The 26,648-nt window shown below is 39.8% G+C and overlaps 1 protein-coding gene across 2 annotated transcripts in view; it reads right to left on the minus strand.

Moving 5' to 3' along the window:
* Nucleotides 1-457: 457 nt before the first annotated feature.
* The window catches only part of PDE4B (phosphodiesterase 4B), a gene marked incomplete at its 5' end in the record, with an annotated part of 486,456 nt that continues 460,265 nt past the window's right edge, over nucleotides 458-26,648 (minus strand). For both annotated transcript variants that reach the window (XM_082833868.1, XM_082833869.1), the window contains 9 exons: nucleotides 458-2,735; nucleotides 5,687-5,869; nucleotides 6,580-6,702; nucleotides 6,797-6,951; nucleotides 8,946-9,045; nucleotides 10,821-10,985; nucleotides 11,127-11,225; nucleotides 12,468-12,646; nucleotides 18,148-18,241. In XM_082833868.1, coding sequence (XP_082689994.1) covers nucleotides 2,370-2,735; nucleotides 5,687-5,869; nucleotides 6,580-6,702; nucleotides 6,797-6,951; nucleotides 8,946-9,045; nucleotides 10,821-10,985; nucleotides 11,127-11,225; nucleotides 12,468-12,646; nucleotides 18,148-18,241 — 1,464 coding nt within the window. In that variant the 3' untranslated portion in view covers nucleotides 458-2,369. The remainder of the gene's footprint in view (nucleotides 2,736-5,686; nucleotides 5,870-6,579; nucleotides 6,703-6,796; nucleotides 6,952-8,945; nucleotides 9,046-10,820; nucleotides 10,986-11,126; nucleotides 11,226-12,467; nucleotides 12,647-18,147; nucleotides 18,242-26,648) is intronic.

The following is a 26,648-nucleotide window of genomic DNA, read 5'->3' on the forward strand; positions in this document are numbered from 1 at the left end:
CACTCCTTGCATTGTGCTTTAAGGTGACTCTTTGGACCTCAGATTCTTCATGTGTCAGATGAATCAATGGGACAATCTGACTACACTAAGCTAATGTTGGACCATCTGACTACATTAAGTTAATGTGCTATGATTCATTTTTCTAGAGGACTCAGCCAAGTTGGAGATTCCCTTTATTCATCCAGTAGATTAAACTCTTCAGATTCTTAAAGTGCCTTTGTTTCTTTTAATTCACCGTCTCCCTTCTCATACCACTGAGCTAGTTGAACAGTTGTTAAAAAAATAAATGTTTCAAGCTAGGGGACTTTTTGGACACAGATTATGAAACTTTAGTTGTGATGCTGGCCAAGCAAAGTGGGTAGTTTTCTCTGTGGAGTACGGTAGGAGAGAAGAGGAAAAAAAGATCTGCTTTCAATGCGTCAGAACTAACCACAAAATAATTGGGCCTACAGTCTAATCTAATCATGCTTTTGTTTATTCACCTCATATAAAAGTCTCTTAAGAATGCATCTGAGCACAATATATAATAATACTATAACATACATTGTGAGAAACTTTGGAAAACAATAAAATGTCCACCTGAAATAAGCAGTGTTCATAGACATACAAACCCATTGGTCATGCACATTTGTGCCATTTCTTGAACTACTGAGTCACAATGCTGAACTGAAAGCATGAAATAGATTTTACAAACAGAGACTGAAGCCACTCAGAGGCCTAACAAGTGTTATCAGAAGCTTCACATTTGCATAATTTACTAAGTCAGTTCACATTTTATTATAAAATTCACATTGTTTTATTGTTTTCTTTTGTAATTAATTGGAACATGACATTCCTGCTTAACAGCAGGCAGGGGGCTTCCTCTTCAAAGTCAGTAGTTTGGGGACTCTCCGGAGAACCATCTGTGAGTTGCTTGTTAAAATGAATGTAGTGTTTCTTGTTAAACCGAAGCCACAATTATAGTAGAACCCAGTTAAAACTCAACTCATGTGTACAGATTTGGATAAAACAGGGGTAAAAACTGCATCCCACTGCCCCCTACCCCTATCAAACTATACAAAAGTAAAAGCTCAATAGAAACCATTAGTATCTAATGTGAGAATCCCGTTTCCAAAATAGTTCATGAAGGGGTTGAGCAGTGTTAGCAACTCAGACCGGGAAAAGGGCAGACCCAACTGGTGAGGGGCCCGTATGTCTCTCTTCAGCGATGTTCAGGTTCTATAATAATACACAATACAAAACGTTACAGGAAAAGTCGTAACTCTTAGGCAGAGTCTTCTACACAAATTGAACACCACCGTTGGCAGGCAATGTTAGATATATAAATTAATAACTTACAAAACATTACATTATATACATTAAGTAATAAATACACGGTTATAAACAGAAACGGAGGTGATAGCGCGGAAGGCAGTGCAAGAGAAAGACGGCAGCATTAAACTGGAAACGGTGTAACTGGTGTTAGCATGAAGAGGGGCGCAAGAGAACAGGATGGGGACTGTGCGACCCCAGTGACACAGGGGTTCGGGACCCGACAGGGTAACTGCTCATGAAGCTGAATTCTACACAGATTGTTACTGTGAACAACATGACTACCCCTTAGGTTGTTCAACTTTATTCTGTTTACAGCAAAAAAGTGCAACTCTAGAGGAGAAAAAATACTGTTGGAAGCAGGCAAACAGAGATACTTTATAAGGGCAACTGAGGAGTTGTTTGGGACCATAGGAGAAGGAAGTTGAATGTGGTTAGAAGCGTAGCCTTTCTATTTGCAAAAGTAACTATAGTCAAGTGAAAGATATTGCCCAAGAAAGAAGGAAGACCATTTTCTTTCCTTTTTTTTTCCCCCAGAAAGAGTCAGAAAAGTTTATGTCAACTTTGAACGTTTATCTGTGTAGAAGTTAATACTAAACTCTAGGTATTCAACAGGCATTTTAAAGACGTGAAAATGTTTTACAAAAAAGGCACACAGGTTGGCAGACAAGGGGACAGGTGAGCAGATATAGAAATGACATTATTAGTCAGTCAGTTCAGTCACTAGAGGGGACAGATTCCCAAAACTTAGTGCAGAAAAATCTCTCAGTTTTGTGTCTTCCATTTTCAAGCCATTCGGTTGTGATGCGAACTTGGCCTCCAGAACCACAGAAACCTTCAGCTCTCCACTAAGCTTGCAAGCAAGGCAAGTCAACTGTGGAATTTCCTGAGCTGCTATGTGCTTCCCGGTCTTGCATTCTGGCTCCAAACTCAAGTAACTGGAAAGGCCGGGAGGCCCTTGTCCCGTGCAGGCCTCGGCCCCCAGGGTGGGCTGGCCCTACCATACAGCTGGCATGCTTGTCAAGGGTGGAATGTTCATCTCCATAGGAAGAGGGAGATTATGTGTCAATCGGGGACTTGTCTTCTGTTGTGATGTCTACATCAGTCTCTCCCAGTGAATCCCTATTTTCCGGATCGATCACACAGAGTGTCTTTGTGTTGATGAAATAGTTGTGGCCCTCTCCTTCTTTTTCGGGGCCTTCAGAATCCTCCTCTTCGAGGGTCAGTTCAAATTGAAACTTCTCCATCAGACCCTGGCAGTCTCTGTTCTGCTCGTCCAGTGGTGGGGAGGGGCTCTGGGGTATCATGCTCTGATACCAGTTCCTGTTATCTTCTAAAGTATCCAGAATGTCCTGGGCATCAGGCTGTACCAGGTCCGCCCAGGTCTCCCACAGCGGATGGACAATGTAGTCGATGAAGCCCACCTGGAGAAAAATAAGGTTACACATCTGTTATTGTGATGGGCCCTGGAACACCAGACAAGCCGTCCTGGTTTACATGCAAAGAAAGAGGCACAACAACCCAAGAGAGGTCAATAATACTGGAATCTGTTATTTGAGTACCTACTATATGGTGCATCCCGCACTGAATGCAATATATACATTATCACTCTTAATCATGCAGAGTAAGTATGGTTATTCACCATTCACAAAGGAGGAAACTGTGACTCGTTGAGATGAAATAATTTGTCAGAGATCACAGAGCCAGTAAGTGGTGGAGATGGGACTCAGTCCCAACTTTGTCTGATCCCAAAGCCTGTGTTGGTCTCACTAGAACTGATTACTTTTCCTCTGACGTCTGCCAGGTAAGAAGTCTGGCTGCAACCCTGGCTGGGAATGACTTTGTCACTCCTTGGATTCTGTGAGTCATTCTCTGAAGAAGGAAGCTCCAGGTCTACTGAGCTCTGACTCAACATTCTTTCCCTGATAACTTTAAAATATGCCGCGGTTTTAAAATGAAAGGGAGCCGGCCTCGTATGACTCTGAGATGTCTCAAGTTCTGCGGAATGTTTTTGGTTTGTAGACGACGTAGGTGAAACACTTGAAAACACTTCAAGCCCCTAAACAAACAAATATCCCCTCTGCAGACACGTCTGCAATTGTTTTAGATCCAGAGGGCATACCGTCATTTCCATCAGGAGAAAGAAGGAAAAATAAAGACAATTAAGCAGTTCCTTTGCTAGTGTTCCTGTGAAGAAATATGAAGCTTATGGCTCTGTTATGGTTTACACAGGGGCTATGCATCCTGCATGAGCTGGCTCTGTGGCCTTATCCTGACCTTTCCACTGTGGGACAAACAGGAAACATTGGGGGTGGGAACAGGCTGAGAGAAAGAATAGGCACTAGTTGAATGAGGGAATGGAATTCCCCTGTCATGGTCTGGGGAGCTGGAGAGATGCTGGGTCGGGATTCAGGGGTAGATGAGCAAAGGCAACTTCTGTGCACCCATGGGCATTACATAGCTGTCTTTCCACACTGCTGGAAACTTCCCTTTATTAACGTTCTGGATTTGGGCCAGTTATTTAACACATCAAAGTTGTACCGTATCAAAGAACCTGAGTCGTATGTGACTTTTATCTATCTGTTTATCTATCTATCTATCTATCTTTTCTCTGGTGTTTCCCTAGCCTAAACAAACAGAATTCATACCACAGTCAGGGCATCTCTGATCTGCACTGATTACAAGAACTTCGACTGTGGATGATTCAGATATTTCTCTTGCTTCCACCCACTCCTCTTTCCTCCCTTTTACTTCTTTATGTATGTTTAGTGGTTTTTAGAGACTATTTTCAAGGTGTTTTCCAGGGACCTGAAAAAAACAAGCTCAAGGCAATGGAGAAAATTCAATCAGCTGAACACAGTGCAGTCATTTGCTTTCTTCATTTGTTCTGCTTCTGCTAAATGTTCAGCACTTTTTTGAAAGGTAGCCTCTAGTTGCTTATTTCCTAGGCCCTGGGACGAGAGAACTCTACAAATGAAGGGCTTCATTGCCAGACTACTCAGACAATGCTCACCAGAGCCCATCTGTGGGAAATACCAGGGTGGACCACAACATCATGGAAACAGTGAGACCTGCTCTCAGTGATGGACAGTGAATAGTTTTGGGTGGAGGGTAGCTGGGTGAACTGGACCAAGAGGACAGCTTCTTCACCTGACACACTGGGGAAATACCTGCTATGTCTATGTCACAAGGCTGTTTGGAGGTTCAAATGGGATAATGTATGGGAAATGTGTGGAAAACCACACAGAACATCATATACATACAAAACATCACTGTTGCTAACAAAAGGGCAATATGCTATTTAATTAACTAATTCATGAATATCTTGTTCTAATTAAGGCATTAGGGTATTTGAATTGGCCCTAACTTTATGTTATCACGTGTTTTTATGGCATATTAGACCTTCAGAGCACTTACAGATTTTAAACTCATTTGATTGGGTTTCTTTAAAAAGCAACACAACAATAATTGCAAAGGAACTATACATTGATATTATAACTACATGTAAATTTGAGAGTAGGAGGTAGTGGGGAAAGAGGATAAACACTAACAAAAAATACTCTGAATGCTTTTGTGATAAAGGCCTTGGGCAGCCTAGAGACACAGTCTTAATCATGACTGCCTGGCTCAGGTAGTTTGTTGTCCTGAAAAAAATAGCATCTCAGCCGGCCCTGAAGCCTTTGTAAGAATATCGATACTATCTAGTGCTACATATTTTGCAGCTAGCAGCATCTGGGGCATTTCTGCATCTCCCTGCCTACAGTGTAATGTCCCCCCAGTCCTTAGCACACAGAGAGTTTGTAGCTTTGGACACAACCAAAAGATGTCAGCATGCTCTCAGAAGTGTAGACGTGACCTTGGAAGGGGACACAGGACAGTGCTTCAACTATGAGGCAGAGAGATGTGTGGGAATGAGATTCGTCACCTCTGGTGATGGTAGCAGTGTGCATGATTATGGAGAGACAACGAAAACAGGAAACAAGGGTGAAAAGCAGAGGTCCTGGATAAAGACAGAGCTGGGGGAAACCTAGAGGGATGAGATGAAGGAGACGGCAGCATTCAGTTAAATCAGCAGGATTTGTTAAGGTCATAGACAATGATCTAAACTGAGGATGCACAGTCCAAACTTTGATGGATTTCTGAAGACTGCTTTATCTCCTCATTGTGAAATTGAGTGTAATGGAGAAGGCGAATGAGTCATGAGCATAATGGAACTAAATAAAGTAGTTGCTTCCTTATAATTTCACACACACACACACACACACACACACACACACACACACACACATATATTTAAAAGAAAACAGCTAGAAAGAGCCCTCCAGTTCAACCATCAGCAGAGCTCACAGAAACTTTGAAACCTTATATTAGATACCTGGGATTTTTCCACGGAAGCTGTGTGCTTGTCACACATGGGGCTAATCTCCATTCCCCTCTCCCGCTCTTTGTCTCCCTGCTGGAAAAATTCCTCCATGATGCGGTCTGTCCATTGCCGATACAATTCCAGGGACTTGGTGGGGTTACTCAGGTCTGCACAGTGTACCATGTTGCGAAGGACCTGAAATCATCAAATTTTGGAAATCCCATAAAATTAGGTATAAATACTACCAGAACATCTCATCCCTCTCGTACTAGTACATTTGGTACCAGACCCAAGAACATTTTAGTTGCATTATAATTATGGTGCTTGCACCAAAAAAGCAGGATTACAATGGTGCTGGCCAGAGTTGGTTATTTACCATTATAAGAGTCCCCAAAGGGAAAATATGTCTTCTTTGATTGACAGTCATTGAATTAAAAAACTGGAAGGGACATTAGAGGTCAGATGCTGCCATGGTTTCTTCTCCTCAGTTTGGAAAAAATGCAAAGAATTACTCAAAGTAGATGTCTTCATATTTTCCACTTGTGGAAAGAGGAGACCAACTGAGGGCAATTTGTATAACCAAAACAGACCTAACAAAGTTCAAGTCAGTGGGATTTATGTCCAAACATGAGCCTTTGGGATCAGCAGTCACGTATACCCTATTATAAAGAGATTTTGCTGTTTATTTTTAGAATTAAGCAACTCAATAAATAGGGTTCTGTTTTTCTTCATAAATTAGAGAATCAACTTGAATGTCCATTTTCCTTTGCTCGTTCTTAAAATAAGCCCAAAGCCTTAGTAGTAACCTAGGACATGCAACTAAGTAAACTTGTTTTTCTTTTTCTAACTGCTGCGTCATTAATTTGGTGTGGCTTTGTGTTAAATCAAAGGCTTCTGTCAAATACCTGTATACGATCAGTATAGTTGTCCAGGAGAAGAACGCCGGAACTTGTAACTTTCTTTGTTTCTACCATTGTCTTCAGGTCTGCCAGCAGGCTCATGTGTTTGGACATATCAGTTGCTAAGACCTGAGGTTAAAAAAAAAAAAAAGGATCAGTTTATCAAGGAAATGGATTTTCTCTTCCAGCAAAAGTGAGGAACACAGGGAGACCAAAGTCTTACCATGTCAATAACCATCTTCCTGAGTGTCTGACGCTGCTTCTTGGTGAGATTCTGGAAGATGTCACAGTGTTCTTCTTGGAGCAGTTTGAAACCCACGGCAAGGTGATGGTTTTCCAACACAGATTCATCATTATACATCAAAGCAAGTTCTGAATCTAATAAACAGGGGAAAATGATGATTTAATAAAAAGGGATACAATTCAAACTGTGGAATTACCTCAGTGTGAAATCAGATCTAGTTCTCTCCATATGATCTTAAGAACCAAGACCCCATATGTCATTTTCTATTAGAGCAGTCTCCCTCTACAAAGAGAAATAGTCAGTTCCTAAGTTAAAAAAAAAAAAAGTTTCCAGTAGATATTAGCTCATAAACTTTCTCTTTGATTAAAAGTCACAGTATTTTTAAAATCCTTTTTTTCCTTTTCACTTCAGATGAAGAATTTGACATTTTAGGTAAGGGCATTCCCAAGCAATTAATCCTATTTTTATCTCAGTTTGTAACTTCCCTTATGTCTTCATGAATGTGTGCTTTGGAAAAAGAACAGACTGAAAATGCCACTAAACTTCCCCCAAGGTATTAAAATTTTTCACATTATCTCACTTTTTGATATGTTTCCCAGCTCCATCAATTGTGAGTTTGGGATTTTCAAAGAAGATAATAGTGTGAGTGTAAAATTTCACTTTATCCAAATAATGTAGCTCTTTGGAGCTTTCTGTAAATATGGTAACAAAACAATAATTTTTTACAACAATCTTGATATCCCAGTTTCTGCCCTATGGCCCTATACAACAGAAACTGCATTATCTAGTTACCTAAACTACAGCTTCTAGCCTGCCTTTCACACAGAAGAATCACAGACAACCTTTGTTAGGCAGCGCCATGGTCTGCAATTGAGAACATGGTCATCAAACTCATGAAGCCACATTTTCTCTTAACCAAAATGATAACCAAGTGATGATAATATGTTACTAATTGTAGGTGTTGTTACTCATAAACCATTGCTTTTACAGTGTGCTTTGAGTTACATCTTCAGAAAAGGTGGTGGGATATGTGATGTCGTTTCAGCACTCTTGCCTTGTTCATCCTGTGATCAAGGGCATAGCTCTGCAAGCTGGCTTTTTATGGTACGTGGCTTTGGCAGAAAGACCATTTTTCTGTGTGAAGCTAACTGGCCTATATATGGAATGGTTCATGACATCACAGTAGACCAGCTGATATAACCCACACAGACAAGCAGCTGCCCAAAGTTTACGTTCTTTCGGTAGAAAAACAAGGTAAAAAGCAAGGTACCTCACACTTAGTCATTCAAATATCCTGATGATAAAGTATGATAAGGGCTCTTTCACAGCAAGTAGCTCCAATATTTCTTAAAACTGTCAGCACTGGATGTTAATCTTGACCACAACAAGATAACCAGTATTCTCAGAAGAAAAAAGTACTTAGATTTTCAGCATTTAGAAGTGGTACATTAACTGGGAAAAATCATGGATTTTCATTAGCATGGATACTAAATATTTTGAGCATGACAAAAGCTTTGAGTAGGGCTTGGGATCTTAAGGATGGGCCAGCCCTTGAAGGTCACTGAAGTCAGACCAATCCATACTACAGACCAGTGCATAATCAAACCTATGAAGCTGGAAGAGAGTGTGTGAGACTTTTGCTGACCCGACCCTCCATCCTGAATTGTGGAAGCTTTTTCTTGGAGTCTTATTTCTATATGGAGGCTCTCATGCTCAGATACAACGTTTGAACCTGCTCCCTCAGTAGAGAGGGACACTAGTGGGTCACCATGCTCTGTGTGAGAGCCCTGCATAATCCTAAAAAATCATTACCACATTATTCCCAAGCCTTTCCGTATCCTTACTGGATAATTCCACATGTGTTACTCTTTCCTCACATATTGCATTTTCCAAACACTGAGTACTTTTTATGGCTCCCCTCTGACCCTTTCCAAGTTCTCCATGCAGCTCAAAGTGATGTTGCTAGACTGGACACAGTATCCAGGAAAGGTCTGACCAGTTTGAGTGGAATGGAAGGATTACCTCATTATTACCCTTATTATTATCCATAATGAAAACATCAGGAGGAAAAAAATGAAGCAGTGACTCATACAATTATCTCAAGTGACTGTTCTAGTGGCAAACTCACTTGTGTTGATGAGAAACTGATTGGAGACTCCAGGATGATCAACGTCATGAATAGCAGCTGCAAAAATGGCGGCCAGGATTTCCAAATCTGTGAAGACGGCCTGCAGGGCAAAATGAGTGCACTGAAATCCACGTTCCATTTGCCTATCCTGCTTAATTAGTTTCATACTAAGGTACCCCATTTCATTCTTGTTGGGAGAAAGATGGTTCGTTGATTTATACAATGTCTCAATACACTATTTTAAATAAATGTAGAGTCTGTCCATCATCATAAGGTCTCTTATGTGAGAGGACTGGTGGTCAGAGCCCATGCCCACATCGAGCCTGCAGGCTGAGGCTCGGGGAAGGCGTTAGCACAGCGCTCATGGTAAGAGATCAGGTGGTACCTGATATCTGTTTCTTGGATAAGTGGTATAACAGGATGGTGCTTATGCAACGCAAGCACGTCAGACTGGCTCTGCTCTGATATAAAAAGCTTCATATGCTTTCAGGCTGCATAACTAAGGCCAAATTCCAGATTTATAAGCCTGCCAATAAGTTATTTCTTAAAGCTAAATTTGTAGCATGGTCAGAGCTTTCACACATTTATTCATTCATCCATTCAGTCAATACCTATCCACTCAGTGATTAGTATGGACAAGATTTGAGGACATTTCTGAGAAATGAGACCTAATGCCAACTGCTCAACTCCTTCATGCCATCCCGTGAAGCCTCCCTCCTCTGCCCCTACCTGTATGCAATGATTTAAACCTAGTATTTATTTAGGTATAAATTGCTTCTGGCTGAAATGTCTTTCATCATTCTCTGTGGTTACTTAAATCTTCTGATCCTTCCATTCAATCTAATTATGCAAGGACACATTGAACTCTCCCTTCTCTAAACATCTGTGGTTCTCATGCTCAGTTTCCAGCCACACAGTAGGTAACAGCAGCAGACAGTTGATAAACAGTGTTGGCCCACCGTGTGATACTGACACAGAACATAAAAATAATACTGTTTTTTTTTTCCTTCAGGGCTATAAAACAGTCTTAGCTTCTTGGATTTCATTTCTCAGAATATATGGAACCCAAGCAATAGAGTTGGGGTCAGTTTAATCTTTCTTCACCTTCCAAGCTGAATCTGCGGAGGTGGGCTTGGCTAGGGCATGGCCAGTCCCTTCCCACAGTGAGCCTACACATTTTGGAAATACCTGACCACCACTGCCATCTGTCAAGGAAGAGCATGGACTGCTGTACCCACTGGGCTGCTTATAGTGATATATACAAATGCATTAATCTGTGAGAGAAGCAGTCCCAGCCACCTTCTAGAGAGATGTCTAACAAGTTGGAAAGCTGTCCCTCTTTGCTTCAGCATTGTTAATTCCTCAGTTCTAGATTTTTCAGTTACTTTTCCTTCAATCCATAGAACCAGTTTTATGAATTCTTAGGCGAATAAGCTTATGGATGTTTATTCTTAACAGGAACTATATAGAACATTTTATATTATATTTCTGTGCTATCCCTCAGAGGACCTGGGATGGTGTAGGCAGCTCAGATCAGCACGTGCATACTGAGGATATACTATATACTAAATGCTGAACTAGACACTTATTAGGTACTAGAGATACAATGACAGTGCATCCTATTAACTGCTTGATAATTAAATAATTTTTCCATTGTAACAGAGGTAAAGGAAAGGTTACTCTGATATGAGAAAGCAAGTAGAAATGTCATCCATTTATATTAATAACCCAATTGATACATGCTCTACATAATAAAGAGCCAGTTCCAGTATGCACAAACATCTAATTACATTATTTCTATAAATATATCACATGTTGTATGGCACTTTTTAAGGAGGATGGGCAGGGTATGCAAAACAGATCATAACTACTCACATCTAACGCTGGTGTAGAAAGAAGAACATGGGTTGACTGGGCTACATCAGCAGCGTGTAGGCTGTTATGATATGCCACATCAGCATGGTAATGGTCTTCTAAAGTCATCATGTAGGTAACAAAGGTGTCAGATGAAATTTTGAATGTCTTTAGGAGGTCTCTTTCCTACGCAGCAAAAAGGATTAGAAAACAACTAAGTGGATGTCCATAAATGAAGAAAAACCAAATCAGAAAAGTAAACTGGGATGGGAAAAAATCATAAAGAGCATCTTATTGGATAACCAACATTCACTCCTGTTTACTCACCTGGAATATGGCATACATGATGCATGTTAGGGGCCTATTGTGTGAATATCCAGCCACATTGAAGATGTTAAGGCCCCATTTGTTCAGGTCTTCCAGCTCCTATCATCAAAATTAGAGAAATTTAGAAATAAGGACAGTTTTGTTCACATGCCTCATTATTTTAATTTATTCTGGGGACAGGGGTTGGCTAAGTCTTTAGAGTATCTATTTAGAGTGTTCTGGTTGCATGAACGTTTGAAAATGGAATGATCTGGGAAGTTGAGTATCTTCATGCTGGTTAGAAGGTTCTGTACATATTTTTCAGAAAAGGGAGAATGTGTGTTTATTGATAAATTTTGTTGCTGACCTCTAATTTTTTGCTGTATGTCAGTCCTCAATCAATGTTGCTTTCAGAAGTAGGTGCAAGTGATTAGAGATCATTCTAGCCCCATTTCCCTGTCTCTCCCCTTCTCTGCTCACTGGTCCATGAGTAACAGCTAGAAAGCAATCTCAGGGAAACTCCTCTGCCCTTTGGTTATTATCACTGAGAGCCATGTCAAGGAGACTTAGCTGCTAGAATGTGTGTAAGTCAACCCTGATTCAGTATAAAAGGTCATGAAGATGCTAGTCATCCATTACATCCTAGAGCTCCTGCGCCACAGAAAGACTTGAAAGAAACATCATTCCATCCTGTGTTGTGGGATTATTCCAAGATTATCTGATTAAAGGAGCAATTTATTCCATTATTAATTACTGCCCAGAGTAAGGGATCCAGGCTCTCCTCAGAGGCTTGGCCCAATGTGTAATCAACCTACTTGTAATGATATCTTTCAGACGCTCCCTCACTGAATGTTCATTTGTTCTCATTTCATATTCTCACAAGGCCGAGAGAACCTCAGCAGTCACCTTGCACGGCCTCCGAGAGGAGGTATGAATTCTTTCTGAGCCTTCCTCCACTACTAGGGTTTGGGCTCAAGGGTCAAGGCTGTCAATTTCTCTCATTTCTTCTTCAGCTCTGCCAATCAGTGCAGATTTTCTCATCGGTCCTTGGCATACAGTCTCTGAAATATCCTCTGGGGTAATTCAGCCCTGTCTATTGCCCTCACCTTGGATTCTCCCAATATGTGTTCAACAGGATTCTCCATTCATAGGTTAATGGACCCAACTCAGGACAAAATATGGTCCTTTGGTGCAGAAAAAGGGCCTTTAACTCAGTGTTCAACAATGGAAAATGGGCTACATCAGCCTCATCATACTATTTAATAATAAAGCAAAAGCGATCACTGTTTTCTAGTAGGAGGTTTTAGACATCTGCCTGCTATAAAGCAGAGCTACACGAGCACACACCCAGCTCATACACACCTTGGCTAGATGATCTTCATTTTCCGTGTTGACTCCAAAGCGTGAGATACTTGTATTATTTAAGCTTGAACTATGCATCAGTTTTTTCACTCCGCTTATCTGTGTCATGAGCTGTTGCTTTTTCTTTTTCTCCCTGTCTTTCTGGGTGGGAGATGGAATCTCCACGTCATTCTGTTTGTCTGCAACAACACAAAAATAGGTTTTCCAGTCCCTGTGTGCCAATGAGAACCCACTGCAATATTCAAAAACAACTTGTAACGGTCTATAATGGCTGGCTCATCTTAGGAAGGTCTGTCATAGCATTATCTCACTTGATCTCCAGGACAATCCGGTGATACATGATTTTATTGCTAAGGCAGCAAACTGACGTCCAGAGGAGCTAAATAAGTTGTTCAAGAAGTGGCAGAGGTAGAACTCAATCCCATGTCTTCTGTTTGCAGGGTGATTTGGGACAATTACACTCATACACTTTCAAGGTGAGGCATCAATATTTATATGTAAATTTCTTATTAAAGTGAATAACTTGTATGTTTGTAAAAACAGAAAAGGTTCATGTAGCCAAGCCCAGGTTAATAAAAACAGGCTTTATGTTTTGCTCACTTTATTATGTTTGTAATTATTGTTTAATTTAAAAGATCCATATAACAGTAGCTGGGTTCAGTTTACATGAGTAGTATATGTGTTAGAGAAATAAATGGCTTCTAATCTTCAAATGATTCCTCTAAAGCCCTGGCTTATGACGATTTGAGGTTAAGAGGAAGACTGTAATTTCAGTTTTATTTCATGCCTTGTGTCTATGAATTCTGCTAGTAAATAATAACAATGCCTCTCATTGGTAACAGGCATTACATTGATTAATGTATTTGTGCTTATTAAATATCTATAATCATCTCATTTAATTTTTAAAAAAATTCTGCTACAAGATAAAAGGAGGGCTAGGGTTAGTGAGAAGAACATATCTACCTGCTCATAGAAGCTCCTTCTTCTATATCATGCTATTAAAAATATCAGCAATCAAATATACTATTTCACTTCTCAGGGAGATGGATGGATCCCGAGTCCTTCTGAAAAACGCATTAACTCTCTCAGGCCACAGGGATGCCTGTGAATGCACTGAGGCAAGCAGTTATTGAGGTGCTCTACAGCTACTTCATTGAACTAAATGACGCCCTGTGGCTGAAAGAGTTAATGCAGCTTTCAAAAGTTCCTACATTTATCTCTACTTGTTTCAGCGAAAATGAGTCCAAAGACAACTTCTCTATTTGAAAATGACACATTTCCAGATGGCCTGCTGGGATCTAGATGATTTGCTTTCAACTCTTGCAGTTGATGGCATAGTCACACGTTCTCCCTGGAGACCTCTGCCTGCTCACAGAGCCCTGTGGACAACTCATCAAAGCAAAGTGAGCACAGTGAGGTGGAAGCAGCTGTCCTGGACCCTTGGCACCTGGCTGTAGGGCTGGAGCAAGAGATTTCTCTATCCCTAGCATCTCAGTGCTGTCTCTGGGTGCCCCCAAGTTCCTAGATTCATCAGCCTATGACTCTGCCTTAGGGAGGAATTTTAGTGGTCATCCCAGTTAGTTCAGGGGTTTCCAACCTAGTTCAGCGTCAGAAGCACCCAGGGAACTTTTGAAAAATACAGATTTATGAGCCCCACCCAGTCCTACTGAATCAGTGTTTTTTAAAAATCTTCCCAAATGACTTTGATGATCAGAGTCAGGTTTGGGAACAAATAATAATCCCACATGTTCATTTTTCAGATGAAGTCAGCAACTTTCCCAAGCTCAAAGGGCAATTCATTCAACAGATATTTATTTCACAATCACTTTGTTCCAGACGCATGATTTAATAGCTTAGAACCCAGGCCTTCAGGTTCCCGTTAAAATCTCTTTCTGGTCTCTCAACCTTTGGCATAAAAACTATATATGACATTACTTTTGAAATTACTTTTCTCCCTGTCACTTCACTCCTAATAATGACTACTTTTGCTAAAATAAAAGGCCACAATAGCCCCTGCGTTTCCTAACCATCATTCTTCACCATTCTTCATGCCTGGTTAACGAAGCTGTTAGATTCTTCTGTGCCAATGCAAATATAAAACCTCTAGTGGGACTAGCAGCTTTTTCCCTTTGTTTAATTAAAGATTCCCTGCAACAGCGAGAAATTGAGCCGAATCACTACTGTGTCTGGAACATTACGATAAAGAAGAAAGCCATTATCCACAGAGAGTGCCATTTTGACATTAATGGGTGTTTCCCTATGCAGGCATTGGAACAACTGATGGGTTTCCCTATTCTGAATTTCCTCTGCTCAATGCTTAGCCAGTCCCATGCAGAAATAACCTGAAACACACACTCAAAGAATCATACTACATGCTTTGTGAGTTCACATTTACAGAATGGTCAGACTACAGTGGGGAAAGAGTGGAACAGTACCAAATAAATAAATAAATAAACAGATGCAAAAAACGTCTCATCAAAACTCTGATAATGGCGGCATTGGAGGTGCTTTTCTTGCTAGCTTACAGCATTTAATCATGCAAAATTCCTGAGTTCTCTTCCCTGTGTCTTGAGAATTCTATGTTCCAGCTTTGGAGACAGTAAGTCGGGGATTTAAAGGGGTGATTCTTCTCTGAAAAAATATCAACGAACTTGTAATATCACATCTAAATATCTTGCTTTAATCTGTGCTCCTTCCCCCTGGGTCCTTTACTTCCTCCTGTACCAGCAACCCGAGCCCATTAACCTGTATGAGCATCACAGAGTGCCTGCACTGATGGTCTCTTGCCTGCATGTCAGCCTGTCCATCTGGACGCCATCCTTTTAAATGGAAACAATACAAGTTTCACACATTCCCCGCAGTGAGGGATTTCCCTCCTTTCTGGATGACACATTTTAACTTTCAATGACTCTTACTGAGATACTGCTCTTCTAGTTTAATTGAAATCAATAAGGTCTTCCCATTTTGTGCTCTTGGAGATGGTTGCTGTGCTCTGACAAGAGGCTCTTATATTACTGGAAGCTGTTAACACATTTTTAGGTCCAACAATCCTGATTCTAAAGACTTTTCTCCATAGATTACATCTATTACTGAAAGGCGATTTTCTTCTGACAGCCTAATAACCTTTCCTAGTTAAAGAAGTGACAGGTATTTTGATCTAGGAGTCAAGAGAGTGAAGTCATAGTTCTGGCTCAGGAACATTTTAGCCAAGTAATCTTGGTCAAGTTACATAGCCTTCTGGGCCTCAGTTTTCTTTCTTGGAAAATGAGGGAACTGGATGAGGCCATTAAGGTCCCTTTCAGATCTGACATTTTGTGAAGAAGGCTTCATGGTCCTCCAGGAATACTCGCCATGCTCACAAGACAGGACGTAGAGTTCCATGTCCTGCATTTGCAGTTTGGAGACAAGCTTTGTTTGTTTGCTTTTTAAGATTATCAAATTGTAAGCCTACAGGCTATTCCAGAGAATCCAGGTTGCCAGGTATGTCTTAGCAAGACTGATAAACTCCATCCATATAGAAAGTTAGAGCTGGAATGGACAGAGGGTGTTATCTACTCCGGTGTTCCCATTTTACAGTTGAAGTAGCTGATGAATCTTTTGTTTATATGATGGATTTTTTTCTCCCTAAATTTTCTCAAGAATATAATCTGTCTGTCTAGTCTGTTTGGTTGGGTCTACCTTGTGTGTGCACATGCGTGTGCATGCAAACGCACACACACAGGCGCACCACCCTCCTAATGTTGAGTGTGTAAGGACTGAGGTTCTAACAACCTACCTCAAACCACTTGTTGTTGATAATTTAATTTTGGGGGGAATAATGAGAAGCCAAATGATGGTTTTCCTCAAGAGCTATGCCTCCATAGCAACTGGAATATTCAAAAGAGTTGACAGTTACCCGTTCTTGAGATGCAAAGTGTTGAAACTGAGAACTCATTTTTATTATCTTCTCAGCCTCCTCACTTGATAGCCTTTGATGCTAAAATAAGAATAATTGGTATACTAAACTATTCTCATGGTCCTTGGCAAGCAGATAGTGAAAGAGGCTACAAGCCAAGAGGATTGCTTAGGTACAACCTTGGATGATGAAGGGCTCAGAGACTTCCTGCAGCTTTACTCCAGTGGTCAGAGTCTCTTCTGAGATGACAGACAAGCCCTGATATTTTAACATGCAATGTTTATGAAAACAAAAATGAGTCCTTGCACTTATTGATTTTATTCTTCTTTCCCACAGTCATTAACCTGGAGACTGTCCCTAAAACAGTCCCTAGCTTATGAAAAATAATTGGGTGTCATACAGATGGACAGGAGAAGATGCCTGCCTTCAACAGAATAAAGGGGGATAATGGAGAAGAAAAGGATCAGTACACAACACTTTCTGTTCAATTAGATTCTAGCTCCTCTTGGAGCTAGGATATATGAAAAAAATCTTCTCTTTGTTCTCTGACAAAGGTTGCCACAACTGCCGCTGGAGAAAACCAGGTGCTGCAGACACCCACATACTGAAAACAGTCGGAAAGGCACTTGTCAATCATGCCAATGCCCACTGGCCACAGAGTAGCGCCATGAGCTTTCCACTGGGCTGATCAAAGATTGATCTGCTGATAGCAGGAACTGCTTCGGTATTAGAGAAACAGAATTGATTTTTTAAAATAAAACTAGAAGAGGTATGTGTTTCCATAAGACATCAAGGCAAATGCTCATTGATTTAAGGATATGCAGCAATGCCAAAAAGAAAGGAGGTGTAATATTCAGCTGTAAGAATAGGTCATTTCCCTGGAAAGTGGAGTTCTGCTAAATGAGCATAATTCAGTGGTAATTGAAAGTCAACAGAATCAGAGTCTAAAGGCTACCCAATTCACTCTGAAGTACAGATTTGCAGGTTCTGCAGGCCTTATTCAAGAAAAATACACAGCAGAATGGCTTTAAACATGAGATCAGAAATTCCTAGTAATCAAACAGGATGCATGACAGTAGTTGAGAGGCACTGATGCAAACCTTTCCTGTCAGTGACATGTGTTAAAAGACTATCAATGTGAAAGCAGAGACTGATAGGTAAGTATCAGATTAGGAAGATAATGATGCTGCTTGCAGAAGGCTAACTCCTTCAGAGAGGTGGAGATTCTTTCTGCCCTCCCCCCATGTATCGTTAAGAAATACCTTAGCAAAGCAACAGTCAAATTATTTCCAAAGCTTATTATCATGGGTCAAATCACCATACAGTTCTCCAGCCATCTCTCGCAAAGCATCTAAAAGGAAACCTTTTGCTCAAAGCCCAGTTACTGGAAGAATTTAAAGAATACCATGTCACAGGAGCCAATTGGAGTTGTCCCTAAGGACTGGATGATCGAACCCCCCCATCACCCACCCCCCCTTCAGAGGTCTTGACAGAGATGGAAGTGGGTGGGTAGATAAGGAGTGACCTGAGGTCTATATAAATTTAATTAGCCCATAATAAACTTCTCTCTTTGATGGGTATTTTCATTCATTTTTTTCACAACACCTTACAGCTTATTTCTTTTTTTATGTTAAGGATTGTCTTTAGTTCTTATTTTAAATGGATTTGTTTTTCTGTCACTTAACCCCATTCCAAACTCATATAGTGATGTTCCTGACAGGTTGCAGAAATTAATATTAAAAAAAAATCTCAGTTATGGAATAAGTTTTCCAGTGAATATCTTACCTAAGAAAGTATTTGAAATGTATTCAGACACCTGGTTCCCCGATCGGCTCATTTCTGAAAGGTGTGTCAGCTCCCGGTTCAGCATTCTTTTGAACTGTTTATAAAGAACAAAAACGTATTAACCACCTAAAAAATAGCAAATTATCATTTTAGATGTTTCCAACTTTATTAAGAACCAACAGACCGAGTGAGCAGACATCATTAGATAAATGATACCGTTTCTACAAAATACAATAATGTGAAATTATTCCAACGTCACTTTAGGAAAAAAGGTTTTCTTAAGATTTCTTAGAATTAACATCTGATTTCTTTTGAAGATGCAAACATAGGAAAAGGAATTTTAACAGAGGTCAAGATCATTTCACTTAAAAATGTAACCACATTTTTAAAATACGTTTATTGGAAATTAACGCTAAAATATAATTTGAGTTAATAACCTATACAGTGAGAGGTGATTAAATGTGAAAAGTTTAAGGGAAAACAAAAGAAAAGATAAGCATCCTTTAAAAATAGACACGTGTAAAAAGAATAGGGTTAAAATACAACACAGTCTATTTAAATACAATGTAATATAACATGCCCCTATTTCACCATAAGCAGCCTCAGTGGGCTAAGTGATAACACAATTAAATCATTACAGAGGTTTTCTACTTCACAAAAAACATACACATGTAAATGTTTCACATTCTATCAAAGACACATAATGGAATCAAATTAACCCACCTTGATGTAACCCCAAGATACAGATAACAAATAGTTTGCCTCAGGCATTTTGGAATGCACTCCTTGCCACAATCCACAAAAATCCCTTTGAAAGAATTCACAGTTCTGAGAGAGCAGTCCCCAAAGGATCGGGAAAGCCTTGCAGATTCAGTGGTAAAATAATCAGAACTTATGATAGACAAAGCCTCCGAAATTTAGGGCATTTTCTAATCCAAACAAAGCCCATCTTCGCACTCCATTCTTGCAAGAAGCCTATGTTCCCTGCTTCTTCCCTGGCAGAGAGAGTAATGAAATCAGGACGTGCACGAAGGTGCAAAAGCCTGTCCAAATGCATTCAGCTGGCTGGTTTGCAGCACTTATGAATTATGAATAGTCCTGGTGGCCGAAGGGGTTTCCACTCTAGATTAGTCCTGCTCAGCTGAACTCTGCAAGGAAGGAGCAATTCTTCTTTCCCGAGGGGATGCCAGACTAGGAAACACAGCCATCTTTTTAAAAGGAGAAGATTAAAATGGAGGAAGCCCCATGAATATTTAAAGCAATCCGAAGTCGGTACCCTCCCCCATTTCATCTAGGTGTTCTTCACCCTCTCTCCACTGCGGAGACCAGGACACTGCAGACGCAGCCTCCGCACAGAGCTCAGCCGCTCTAAGGGTTTCGAAGTGATGGTGTGTTTGATTAATTTACTTTCCGAACATTAAAAAAAAAAACATTGAAAAAGCGAGAACTGTGGCTCTTTTCAAACTAGGCTTTCAGTATACAAGAATACTTTTTAAGCTAGCTTTTGGGGAGATTTTCTGCACACCAACGGCGTGCCAGTGCATTTAGACTTCTTTCACAATGAAACGAATGGGAATAGACTTAATGGATTTTGTTTTAAAAGTACTTCGTATGCAGAATATAATTTTCTGCCCTCCATCAGCTCATTAATATGCACATGAGACTGCATTCGACAAATGAATTAAACACATTTAACCTTTCCATCTAGGATCTGGAGTGAGTTAGGAAATACAAGCTATCGTTTGCTGCATGAATGGAGAATTATTCGGGGTTATGAAAGACTGTGCTGTTTTGGTATTTCAGTGTTACATCTTCTAATTCATGCTAGAAATATTTAAGAATTAAATTAATTTTTATTTTGTTTTTGCAATCTGGAGCATGCTGAGGAAGTCTTTCCTATAGTCTCTCTCTCTCTCTCTTTCTCTCTCTTTCACCTTGTCAGCTTTAGAAAGATCACAAGCAAGAAGAAAGTCTGAGACTAGAGCCCTGCAGTGGGATTCCCTACCCAGGGCCCATCCCACTCCCCTCCTTCTCCCTCCTCCGTTACCCCACCCCTGGACTCCCAGGAGTTCAAGTACAGCACGTTAAAGAAATAGCGAAGCACCATGGCAACAGTCTCCGCACGCAATTGGCTCTCTTTCCTGTGAGGCACTCCCCTTTCAAATCAGCATCCTGCACAGACAATGGCTTCACTTCAAGCATCCAGGCTCCCTCATGCCACTGCCTGTGCCCAGGAGACTAGGCCTTTTGAGGTGAAGCCAATGCAAGTCAGTATTGCCGTCCTTCAGCTCACTGCTCTATGCATTGTCCTCAAAGAGGCATGCACAGTCACCCTCTTTCTGGCGAACCCTGCTGGTGTACGTGTGGGTCTTCCCATGATATAATATGTTAGTAACAGTCACCAGAAATCTCTGAATTAATCATCTCAGCTAGTGTGTTTTACTTATCGAGCTGCTCTGCAATTTGAACTCCAGGTGAATCATGTAAGTTCTAAGTTGTTTATTTTTTTAAGACAAAACTGCTGTCATAATAGCCTCTCATTTTCAGTTCTCAAAAGACAGGCACTTACACTAAAGACTCAGAAGCTGAAAAAGACAGGTTTCTGTGCTCTGATGGATCAGCTGAATTTTGGCAAAGAAGCAAACTTTACTAGGAGCATTGCAAAAAAATGTCTTGTAGAAAGCATAGAGACAGATGGTTTTTTAAATTATGTCTCCGCACTAGACTTAGCCAAATGTAACATTCAAGCAATCATCCTCATTTTGGTTCCTTTGGTCTCTTGGAAATACTTAGGAAGATTTTGGAGTCAATCAGGTTTGTACTAGTTGAATAATGCCATTTCATCTCATGTATTTGGTAAATATTTACTGAACCCCAAAATGTGCCAAGCAATGCATTAAGGATATAGCAGTAAAAAAAAAAAAAAAGAAAACAAAAAACTCCCCCAAACAAACAAAAACACTTTTCATGCTTTTAATAAGCTTTCATGCTAATAGAAATAGTCAGATATATTAGGGCATGTTCGTTAACCACAACAGTTATTGTCTGCTGAGGCTGGGGCCAACTCTTTATTAGCTGTATTGACCCTTCAGCTCAGAATATAGGAGCAGCTAGAAATTCAATCATAAAAGACTAGGAAAGACTTTCCTTCTTACATTTTTTCTATCACCTCCCATTGCCACAGGATCCTGTTGGTATACATTGTCAATCAGTCCCAACGTGGGCACAGGGAGGTGGCTCTAAGCCACAGGGCTGAGAATAAACCAAACTCCTCACCTTTCCTGCAGAGCTCACAGATGGGTTAGTGAACTCATGTAAGTAGTTAACAGCTGAAAACTACCTCTCTCCTTCTCATGCCTAAATTAGTTCTCCTATGAGCCTTTTGCTAACGGCATGACAATGCCACCAAAACCCAAAGTCATTTTAAGGCAACCATAAAACACACAACATGATGAAGTAAGCAGATGGAGGTCACTCAGTGTCAGAAACTGACCCAGTCCTTTAAATGTTGCTTAGCAACAGCCTTTGGTTTTTCCTCCTCCATAAGGGAGGGTCCAACCACATTGACTAAGGCAATCACTGCTCTCATCATAAAGCATTTATGAAGGGCCCACTTATATTGGGCTCTGTACAAACTAAGCAAGGCAGACATGGCCTTGGAGGAGCAGACAGAGGGTATCTTTTACATTCTAGTAATGCAGAGTCCAATTAGTATGATTAGTGCTGGCCTGTGTGATGAGACACGTCAAGGAACGGAATAGCTTATGTTTGAGGTTAAGGCTACGGAGACAGTGGGGAAGCTTGGCTTAGTGGGGTTTTCAGTGTCTGATTCCCATATGGGAGTTGTTTCTGTTGAGCCAGAGGTAGTTACAATGTAGTAGACGAATCTAGACTTTCATTCTCAGCTCTCGATAACAGGTAACAGTCTGGTGAAGTCACCTTAGCTCTCATATACAAAATGAGAGTGATGCATGATTTTAGGATCTCAGCCAAAACCTGTCAAGATTCTGTGATAAATTTTGTGGCAGCCTCCTACAGTCTGGACACATTATTTACCGGCAAGCAAAATTTCCCAGAAAACAAAACTCTCTTAACACTACAGAGAAAAACAACCCAAATCGGAAATGCTTCAGTCCAAAAGAATAGGTCACCAACAAAGGAAGAGAAGTGGCTATCATCCCTCCAGAGTTTTATATTCTAAGACCCTTGGAGTCTCCCTGTCTCCTTATCAAGTTGGGTATTCAGTCCAGATAAGAAAATTAAACAGCTCCTGAGGTTAACTGTGGCCCCAGGAGTTACGGGATTGAAAGGGAATAGACATTATTTACTTTATCAAATGTAGTAGAGAAATCCACAAACAGGAGCACACTATTTCAAAGATAAATGTGTCTCTACAACCTAAGGTACACATATCCTATTTTTCTGTTAAGAAGCTGCCTTCACAAGAAAACCCTGTTAGAGCTTACCTAGAAATAATGTCCCCAGAGGAAATGGCCAAAGCCCCTTTTCAACACAGACAAGCAAAGTTTGTGAATGAACCCTTAGTAATACAAATTCCTCCAGTGCTTCCTTAAACTTACGCCCAACACTAGATTCATGGACACGGCCAGAAGTTAGTTATTTTCTGAAAAGGGAAAAAGATATCATTCTCTACTTAAATAATTCGATATTGTTTGCCTAGCATATATCTTCTCTATAAAAGCATATGCGAAGTTTTTTGAATAGGCTACCTTTAATAGTGGGAAGTTACTTAAAATATATAGAATAGCAAAAGTTGAAATTGAATACAAACATTTTGTTTTATGGCTTCAATTTTTCCTTGGCTTCAATGCTACTACGTACAGAGAATATTTTCTTCCGAGCCAATTTCTCCTGAAGGGATGGAACACTTCATCATTTTTCTATATTTCTCATCAGAGGACTAGTTTGGGCTTTGCGCAAAGATCCACAGTAAAGCTAGAAACTCCCCTGAAAAGTTCTTGTTAAATCAATCACACAGGAAGGCTGGACTAGAACGATCTCGGAAATTCATCCTGGTTCTAAAACTTGGTGATTCTGTCTTTCTAAGAATAAAACCATCTAGAAGAGTAATAATACAAGGGACTAGTATCGAGCACACAACAGACCTACTTTTAAGACTAATCTGGGCTTATTAGGGGGTGATCTGGAAATCACTTAAGAGTGAATCTTTAGTGATCAAAAATACTCTTCAGCCTATCAAAGGCTAGACAAAGCAGGCACTTTCCTCTCATTGATAACCTTAAGACGAAGTAAGTAGATGAAACCTGCAGATGAAAAAAAGGTGCCCCTGAGAGGAAGACAACCTCAGGAGTCACCCTTGTGGGTGGCCGTCTGCGCAGAAGCCCATCTGTGAGACAGGCGCCTTATTGTGTGAGATCTTCCTGTTTTTGCAGAACGAAACAACCGCCAAAGTCATTAAAGTCACAATGACTTTATTAGGGACTACATTTTGACTCATATTTTACACTTGGTTAGTCATAACTTAATAAGAATTCCCGGGCATGAGAAAAAGTGAAGGGGCTGAAAATTCTGCCTGGAATCACAGAATGCTAGTAGTGGTAGAAGGAGGTTGAAACTGCAGTGGCCGGCCCAGTTTAGTGAGAAATGGAAGTAAGGCAAGCTCGTCTCTTAGTTCTGGCACTCACCTGATGTGTGACCTTGGGTAAGATGAATTACCTTCTTGGGGCCCTGCTTCTGTAGTTGTAAAATGGCAAATTTATCAGGTTCTTTCTCATTTTGAAAAACATTGCTTCTTCCGTATACCTAAGTTTACATATGAAGGAACGAAGACCCAAAGAAGTGAAGGACTCGAATTCCTAAACACCTACACTTTCCTTTGCAAAATCTGATTTCAACAACAACAATGGGAATATAGTGTACTTTTTCTAAACCCCTTTATCACACTCACAAGTCCCACAATTCTTAACATTTCAGGTTATCCGACAATGCATCTCATCTCTTGTCTCCTTTTTGTCTTTCCCTATGAACTCTACCATCTATTTGAAACTTGATGTCCAATTTCTTTAATGACATATTTGTCTTATTTGAGAGGCAAATGAAATTGAACTGAGTTGGTAATGGGGTTAAGAAAGGAATAACTTGCCATTGTCCATTAATATCCACTTAACTGGAGACTATATAGTTCCATGATGGGGCATTCTAGCAGAAAAGTTCTGCTCTATTACTGTAGCAAACCCCTGGTGCTCCAAGGAATATAGTTAAGTCGTTCTAACTGTCCATGTGCCAGATCAGAAAGAAATGCATCTAAACGTAGTAGAATTGAGTGATTCTCTTCTTAACTGTCCAGTGATGTAATAATCCACAATAGACATGCAATGAAAAACAATCATGGACATCTCTACCATAATTCTGTAACAAAACATTGGCATTTATGATGAAGCTAAAAGAGAGTAAATTCCATTTGCTGGTTAGAGGACTAGTATCTGTTCAAGAGACATTTTAAAAGTCAAGGTAGGGACAAACCATTAGTGCTTTCATACAGAGAACTGAAAAAAAAATCAAAAGAATTTAAATATAACTTTGAATATAACTGTTCTACGACTTGATACTAGGTCTTGAACAGTTCTCAAAATTATTACCATAGTTGTTTCTTTTTACCCAACTGTCTAGCTATGCTCTTTGCTGCTGTCTCTTTTTCTCAGAATTTCTGGAAACTTTTCAAGAGGAGATATGGCACACATTATTGGGATGCTAAAAAACACGGACTTTTCCTAGACCCAAAGCAATCCCCATAAAAATATTTAGAGAAATTTCTCAGGAACTAACATTCCCCTAACTCTGAGAGTTGCTGCAATGACACAGTTGAATAGAAGAAAGACACTATATTTATACCCAAAGACTTATATTTTCATTATGCATTTTTAACTATATATACATATATATGTATATATATGTATAAGCTATGATTTATAAATATAGTGTGTGAGTATATATATGTTTTCACATACGTAGGGTTTCTAGATTTAGTAAATAAAAATTCAGGATACCCAGTTAAATTTAAATTTCAGATAAACAACAAATGTTTCTTTTTAGTATAAATATGTCCCAGATATCACATGTCCTAAATATCCCTTAAAGAGACTGGATTTCAAAGTCATACACTCATAATGTGTAAGGTTTAGAGGTACTGTATATTTTTAGATAATTTAAAATATTCAAACTTGTTCTTTTTGACAGAAGTCTTTCCTTCTGATGAAAAACACCTGCAACTGTTACTGAAGCTTAACAGTTTCATTTTATGTACCTGACCTTTCCCTTTTAATATGGTTGTTAATAGTGACAGACCCCCAAAAAGGTACTATGACAGACTGAGTATGCTGGCCTGATAATTACACACAGCAGAGGCTTTATTTTTCTACAGATGACAAAAATCACAGTAGCAATGAGAAAAATCAAGGAATCAAGGTAAGCTATTTAGTTACTCTTTTGTTTTTCCATTTAAGCCTTCTACAACTTCTGTGCACGATGGCTAATATTTAACCTCAAGCTTCTAAAGCCAGTTCCAGGGCCATGGGACGTTAATGCGATTCCAAAGCAGAAGACTAAGGTTTCTTTTGAATGATTACATAGCCAGAGGTTCTACAACTTGCTACATTTTTAAAATTAGAAATCTTACCATGGATCAGACCCACGGTCCTTTCAGTTTAGTGTCCTCTCCCGACCAGCGGAAAACACGACCTATGCTTCGAGGCCTTCATATTTAACTTGAAAGCAATGCCACAGAACAGGAAAATCATCCCCCAAACATTCTACGTTCTTTTCATAACCCCATAAAAATTGGTCATGATTTTCTTTAAGAACTGATTTGCAATTTTATCCTATAACATCTCCTGGGTTGCTTAAAATCTTGCATTAAATATTGCCTTATTAAAATTTCCATTATTTTTGCAGCCATAAAAATCTACCATAGCTGATTTTTGAAATTACTACTATACCCCTTTTAAACACAATATGCAGCATATCTTGTGTTTAATATTAATTATATTGATTTCAGCTAGCAACTTTCACATACCCTTTGAGATAAAAGACAACGGGATGCTTCAAAACGTCCCCTGGGAATTACTGCTTCTGGATTAGCAGTTTCCCAGGGTTGGGACAGCTGCTTAGTCTGGAAATGTTCAAGATCAACTCTAGGGACCATCAAATAAATAAAGAAAATCCCTGGGTTACATAGAAATATCCTTTTCTTCCCTGGATAAATATATGCTATCTGTTGGTATTTTGGTAATCCCTACGCTAGAATACGTCCTTGCAAATTGAGAAGAATCTACCATAGGTTAGAGATTTGAACATATTTTTAAATCATAAAGGATGAATGCAGTAGTCTTACGTAATTTTATCCTCAAAAAAGACAGTTATACTTGTTTTGCATTTTGTTTTTCCTATTACTAGCTACCAAAGTTTAGAAGAGATGGATGGATGCTTTGCAGAACAGCGTACCCCCAGATGTACAGGTTTGT

The sequence above is a fragment of the Leucopleurus acutus genome (assembly GCF_964270905.1).
Source record: "Leucopleurus acutus genome assembly, chromosome: 2".
Classification (NCBI taxonomy): domain Eukaryota; kingdom Metazoa; phylum Chordata; class Mammalia; order Artiodactyla; family Delphinidae; genus Leucopleurus; species Leucopleurus acutus.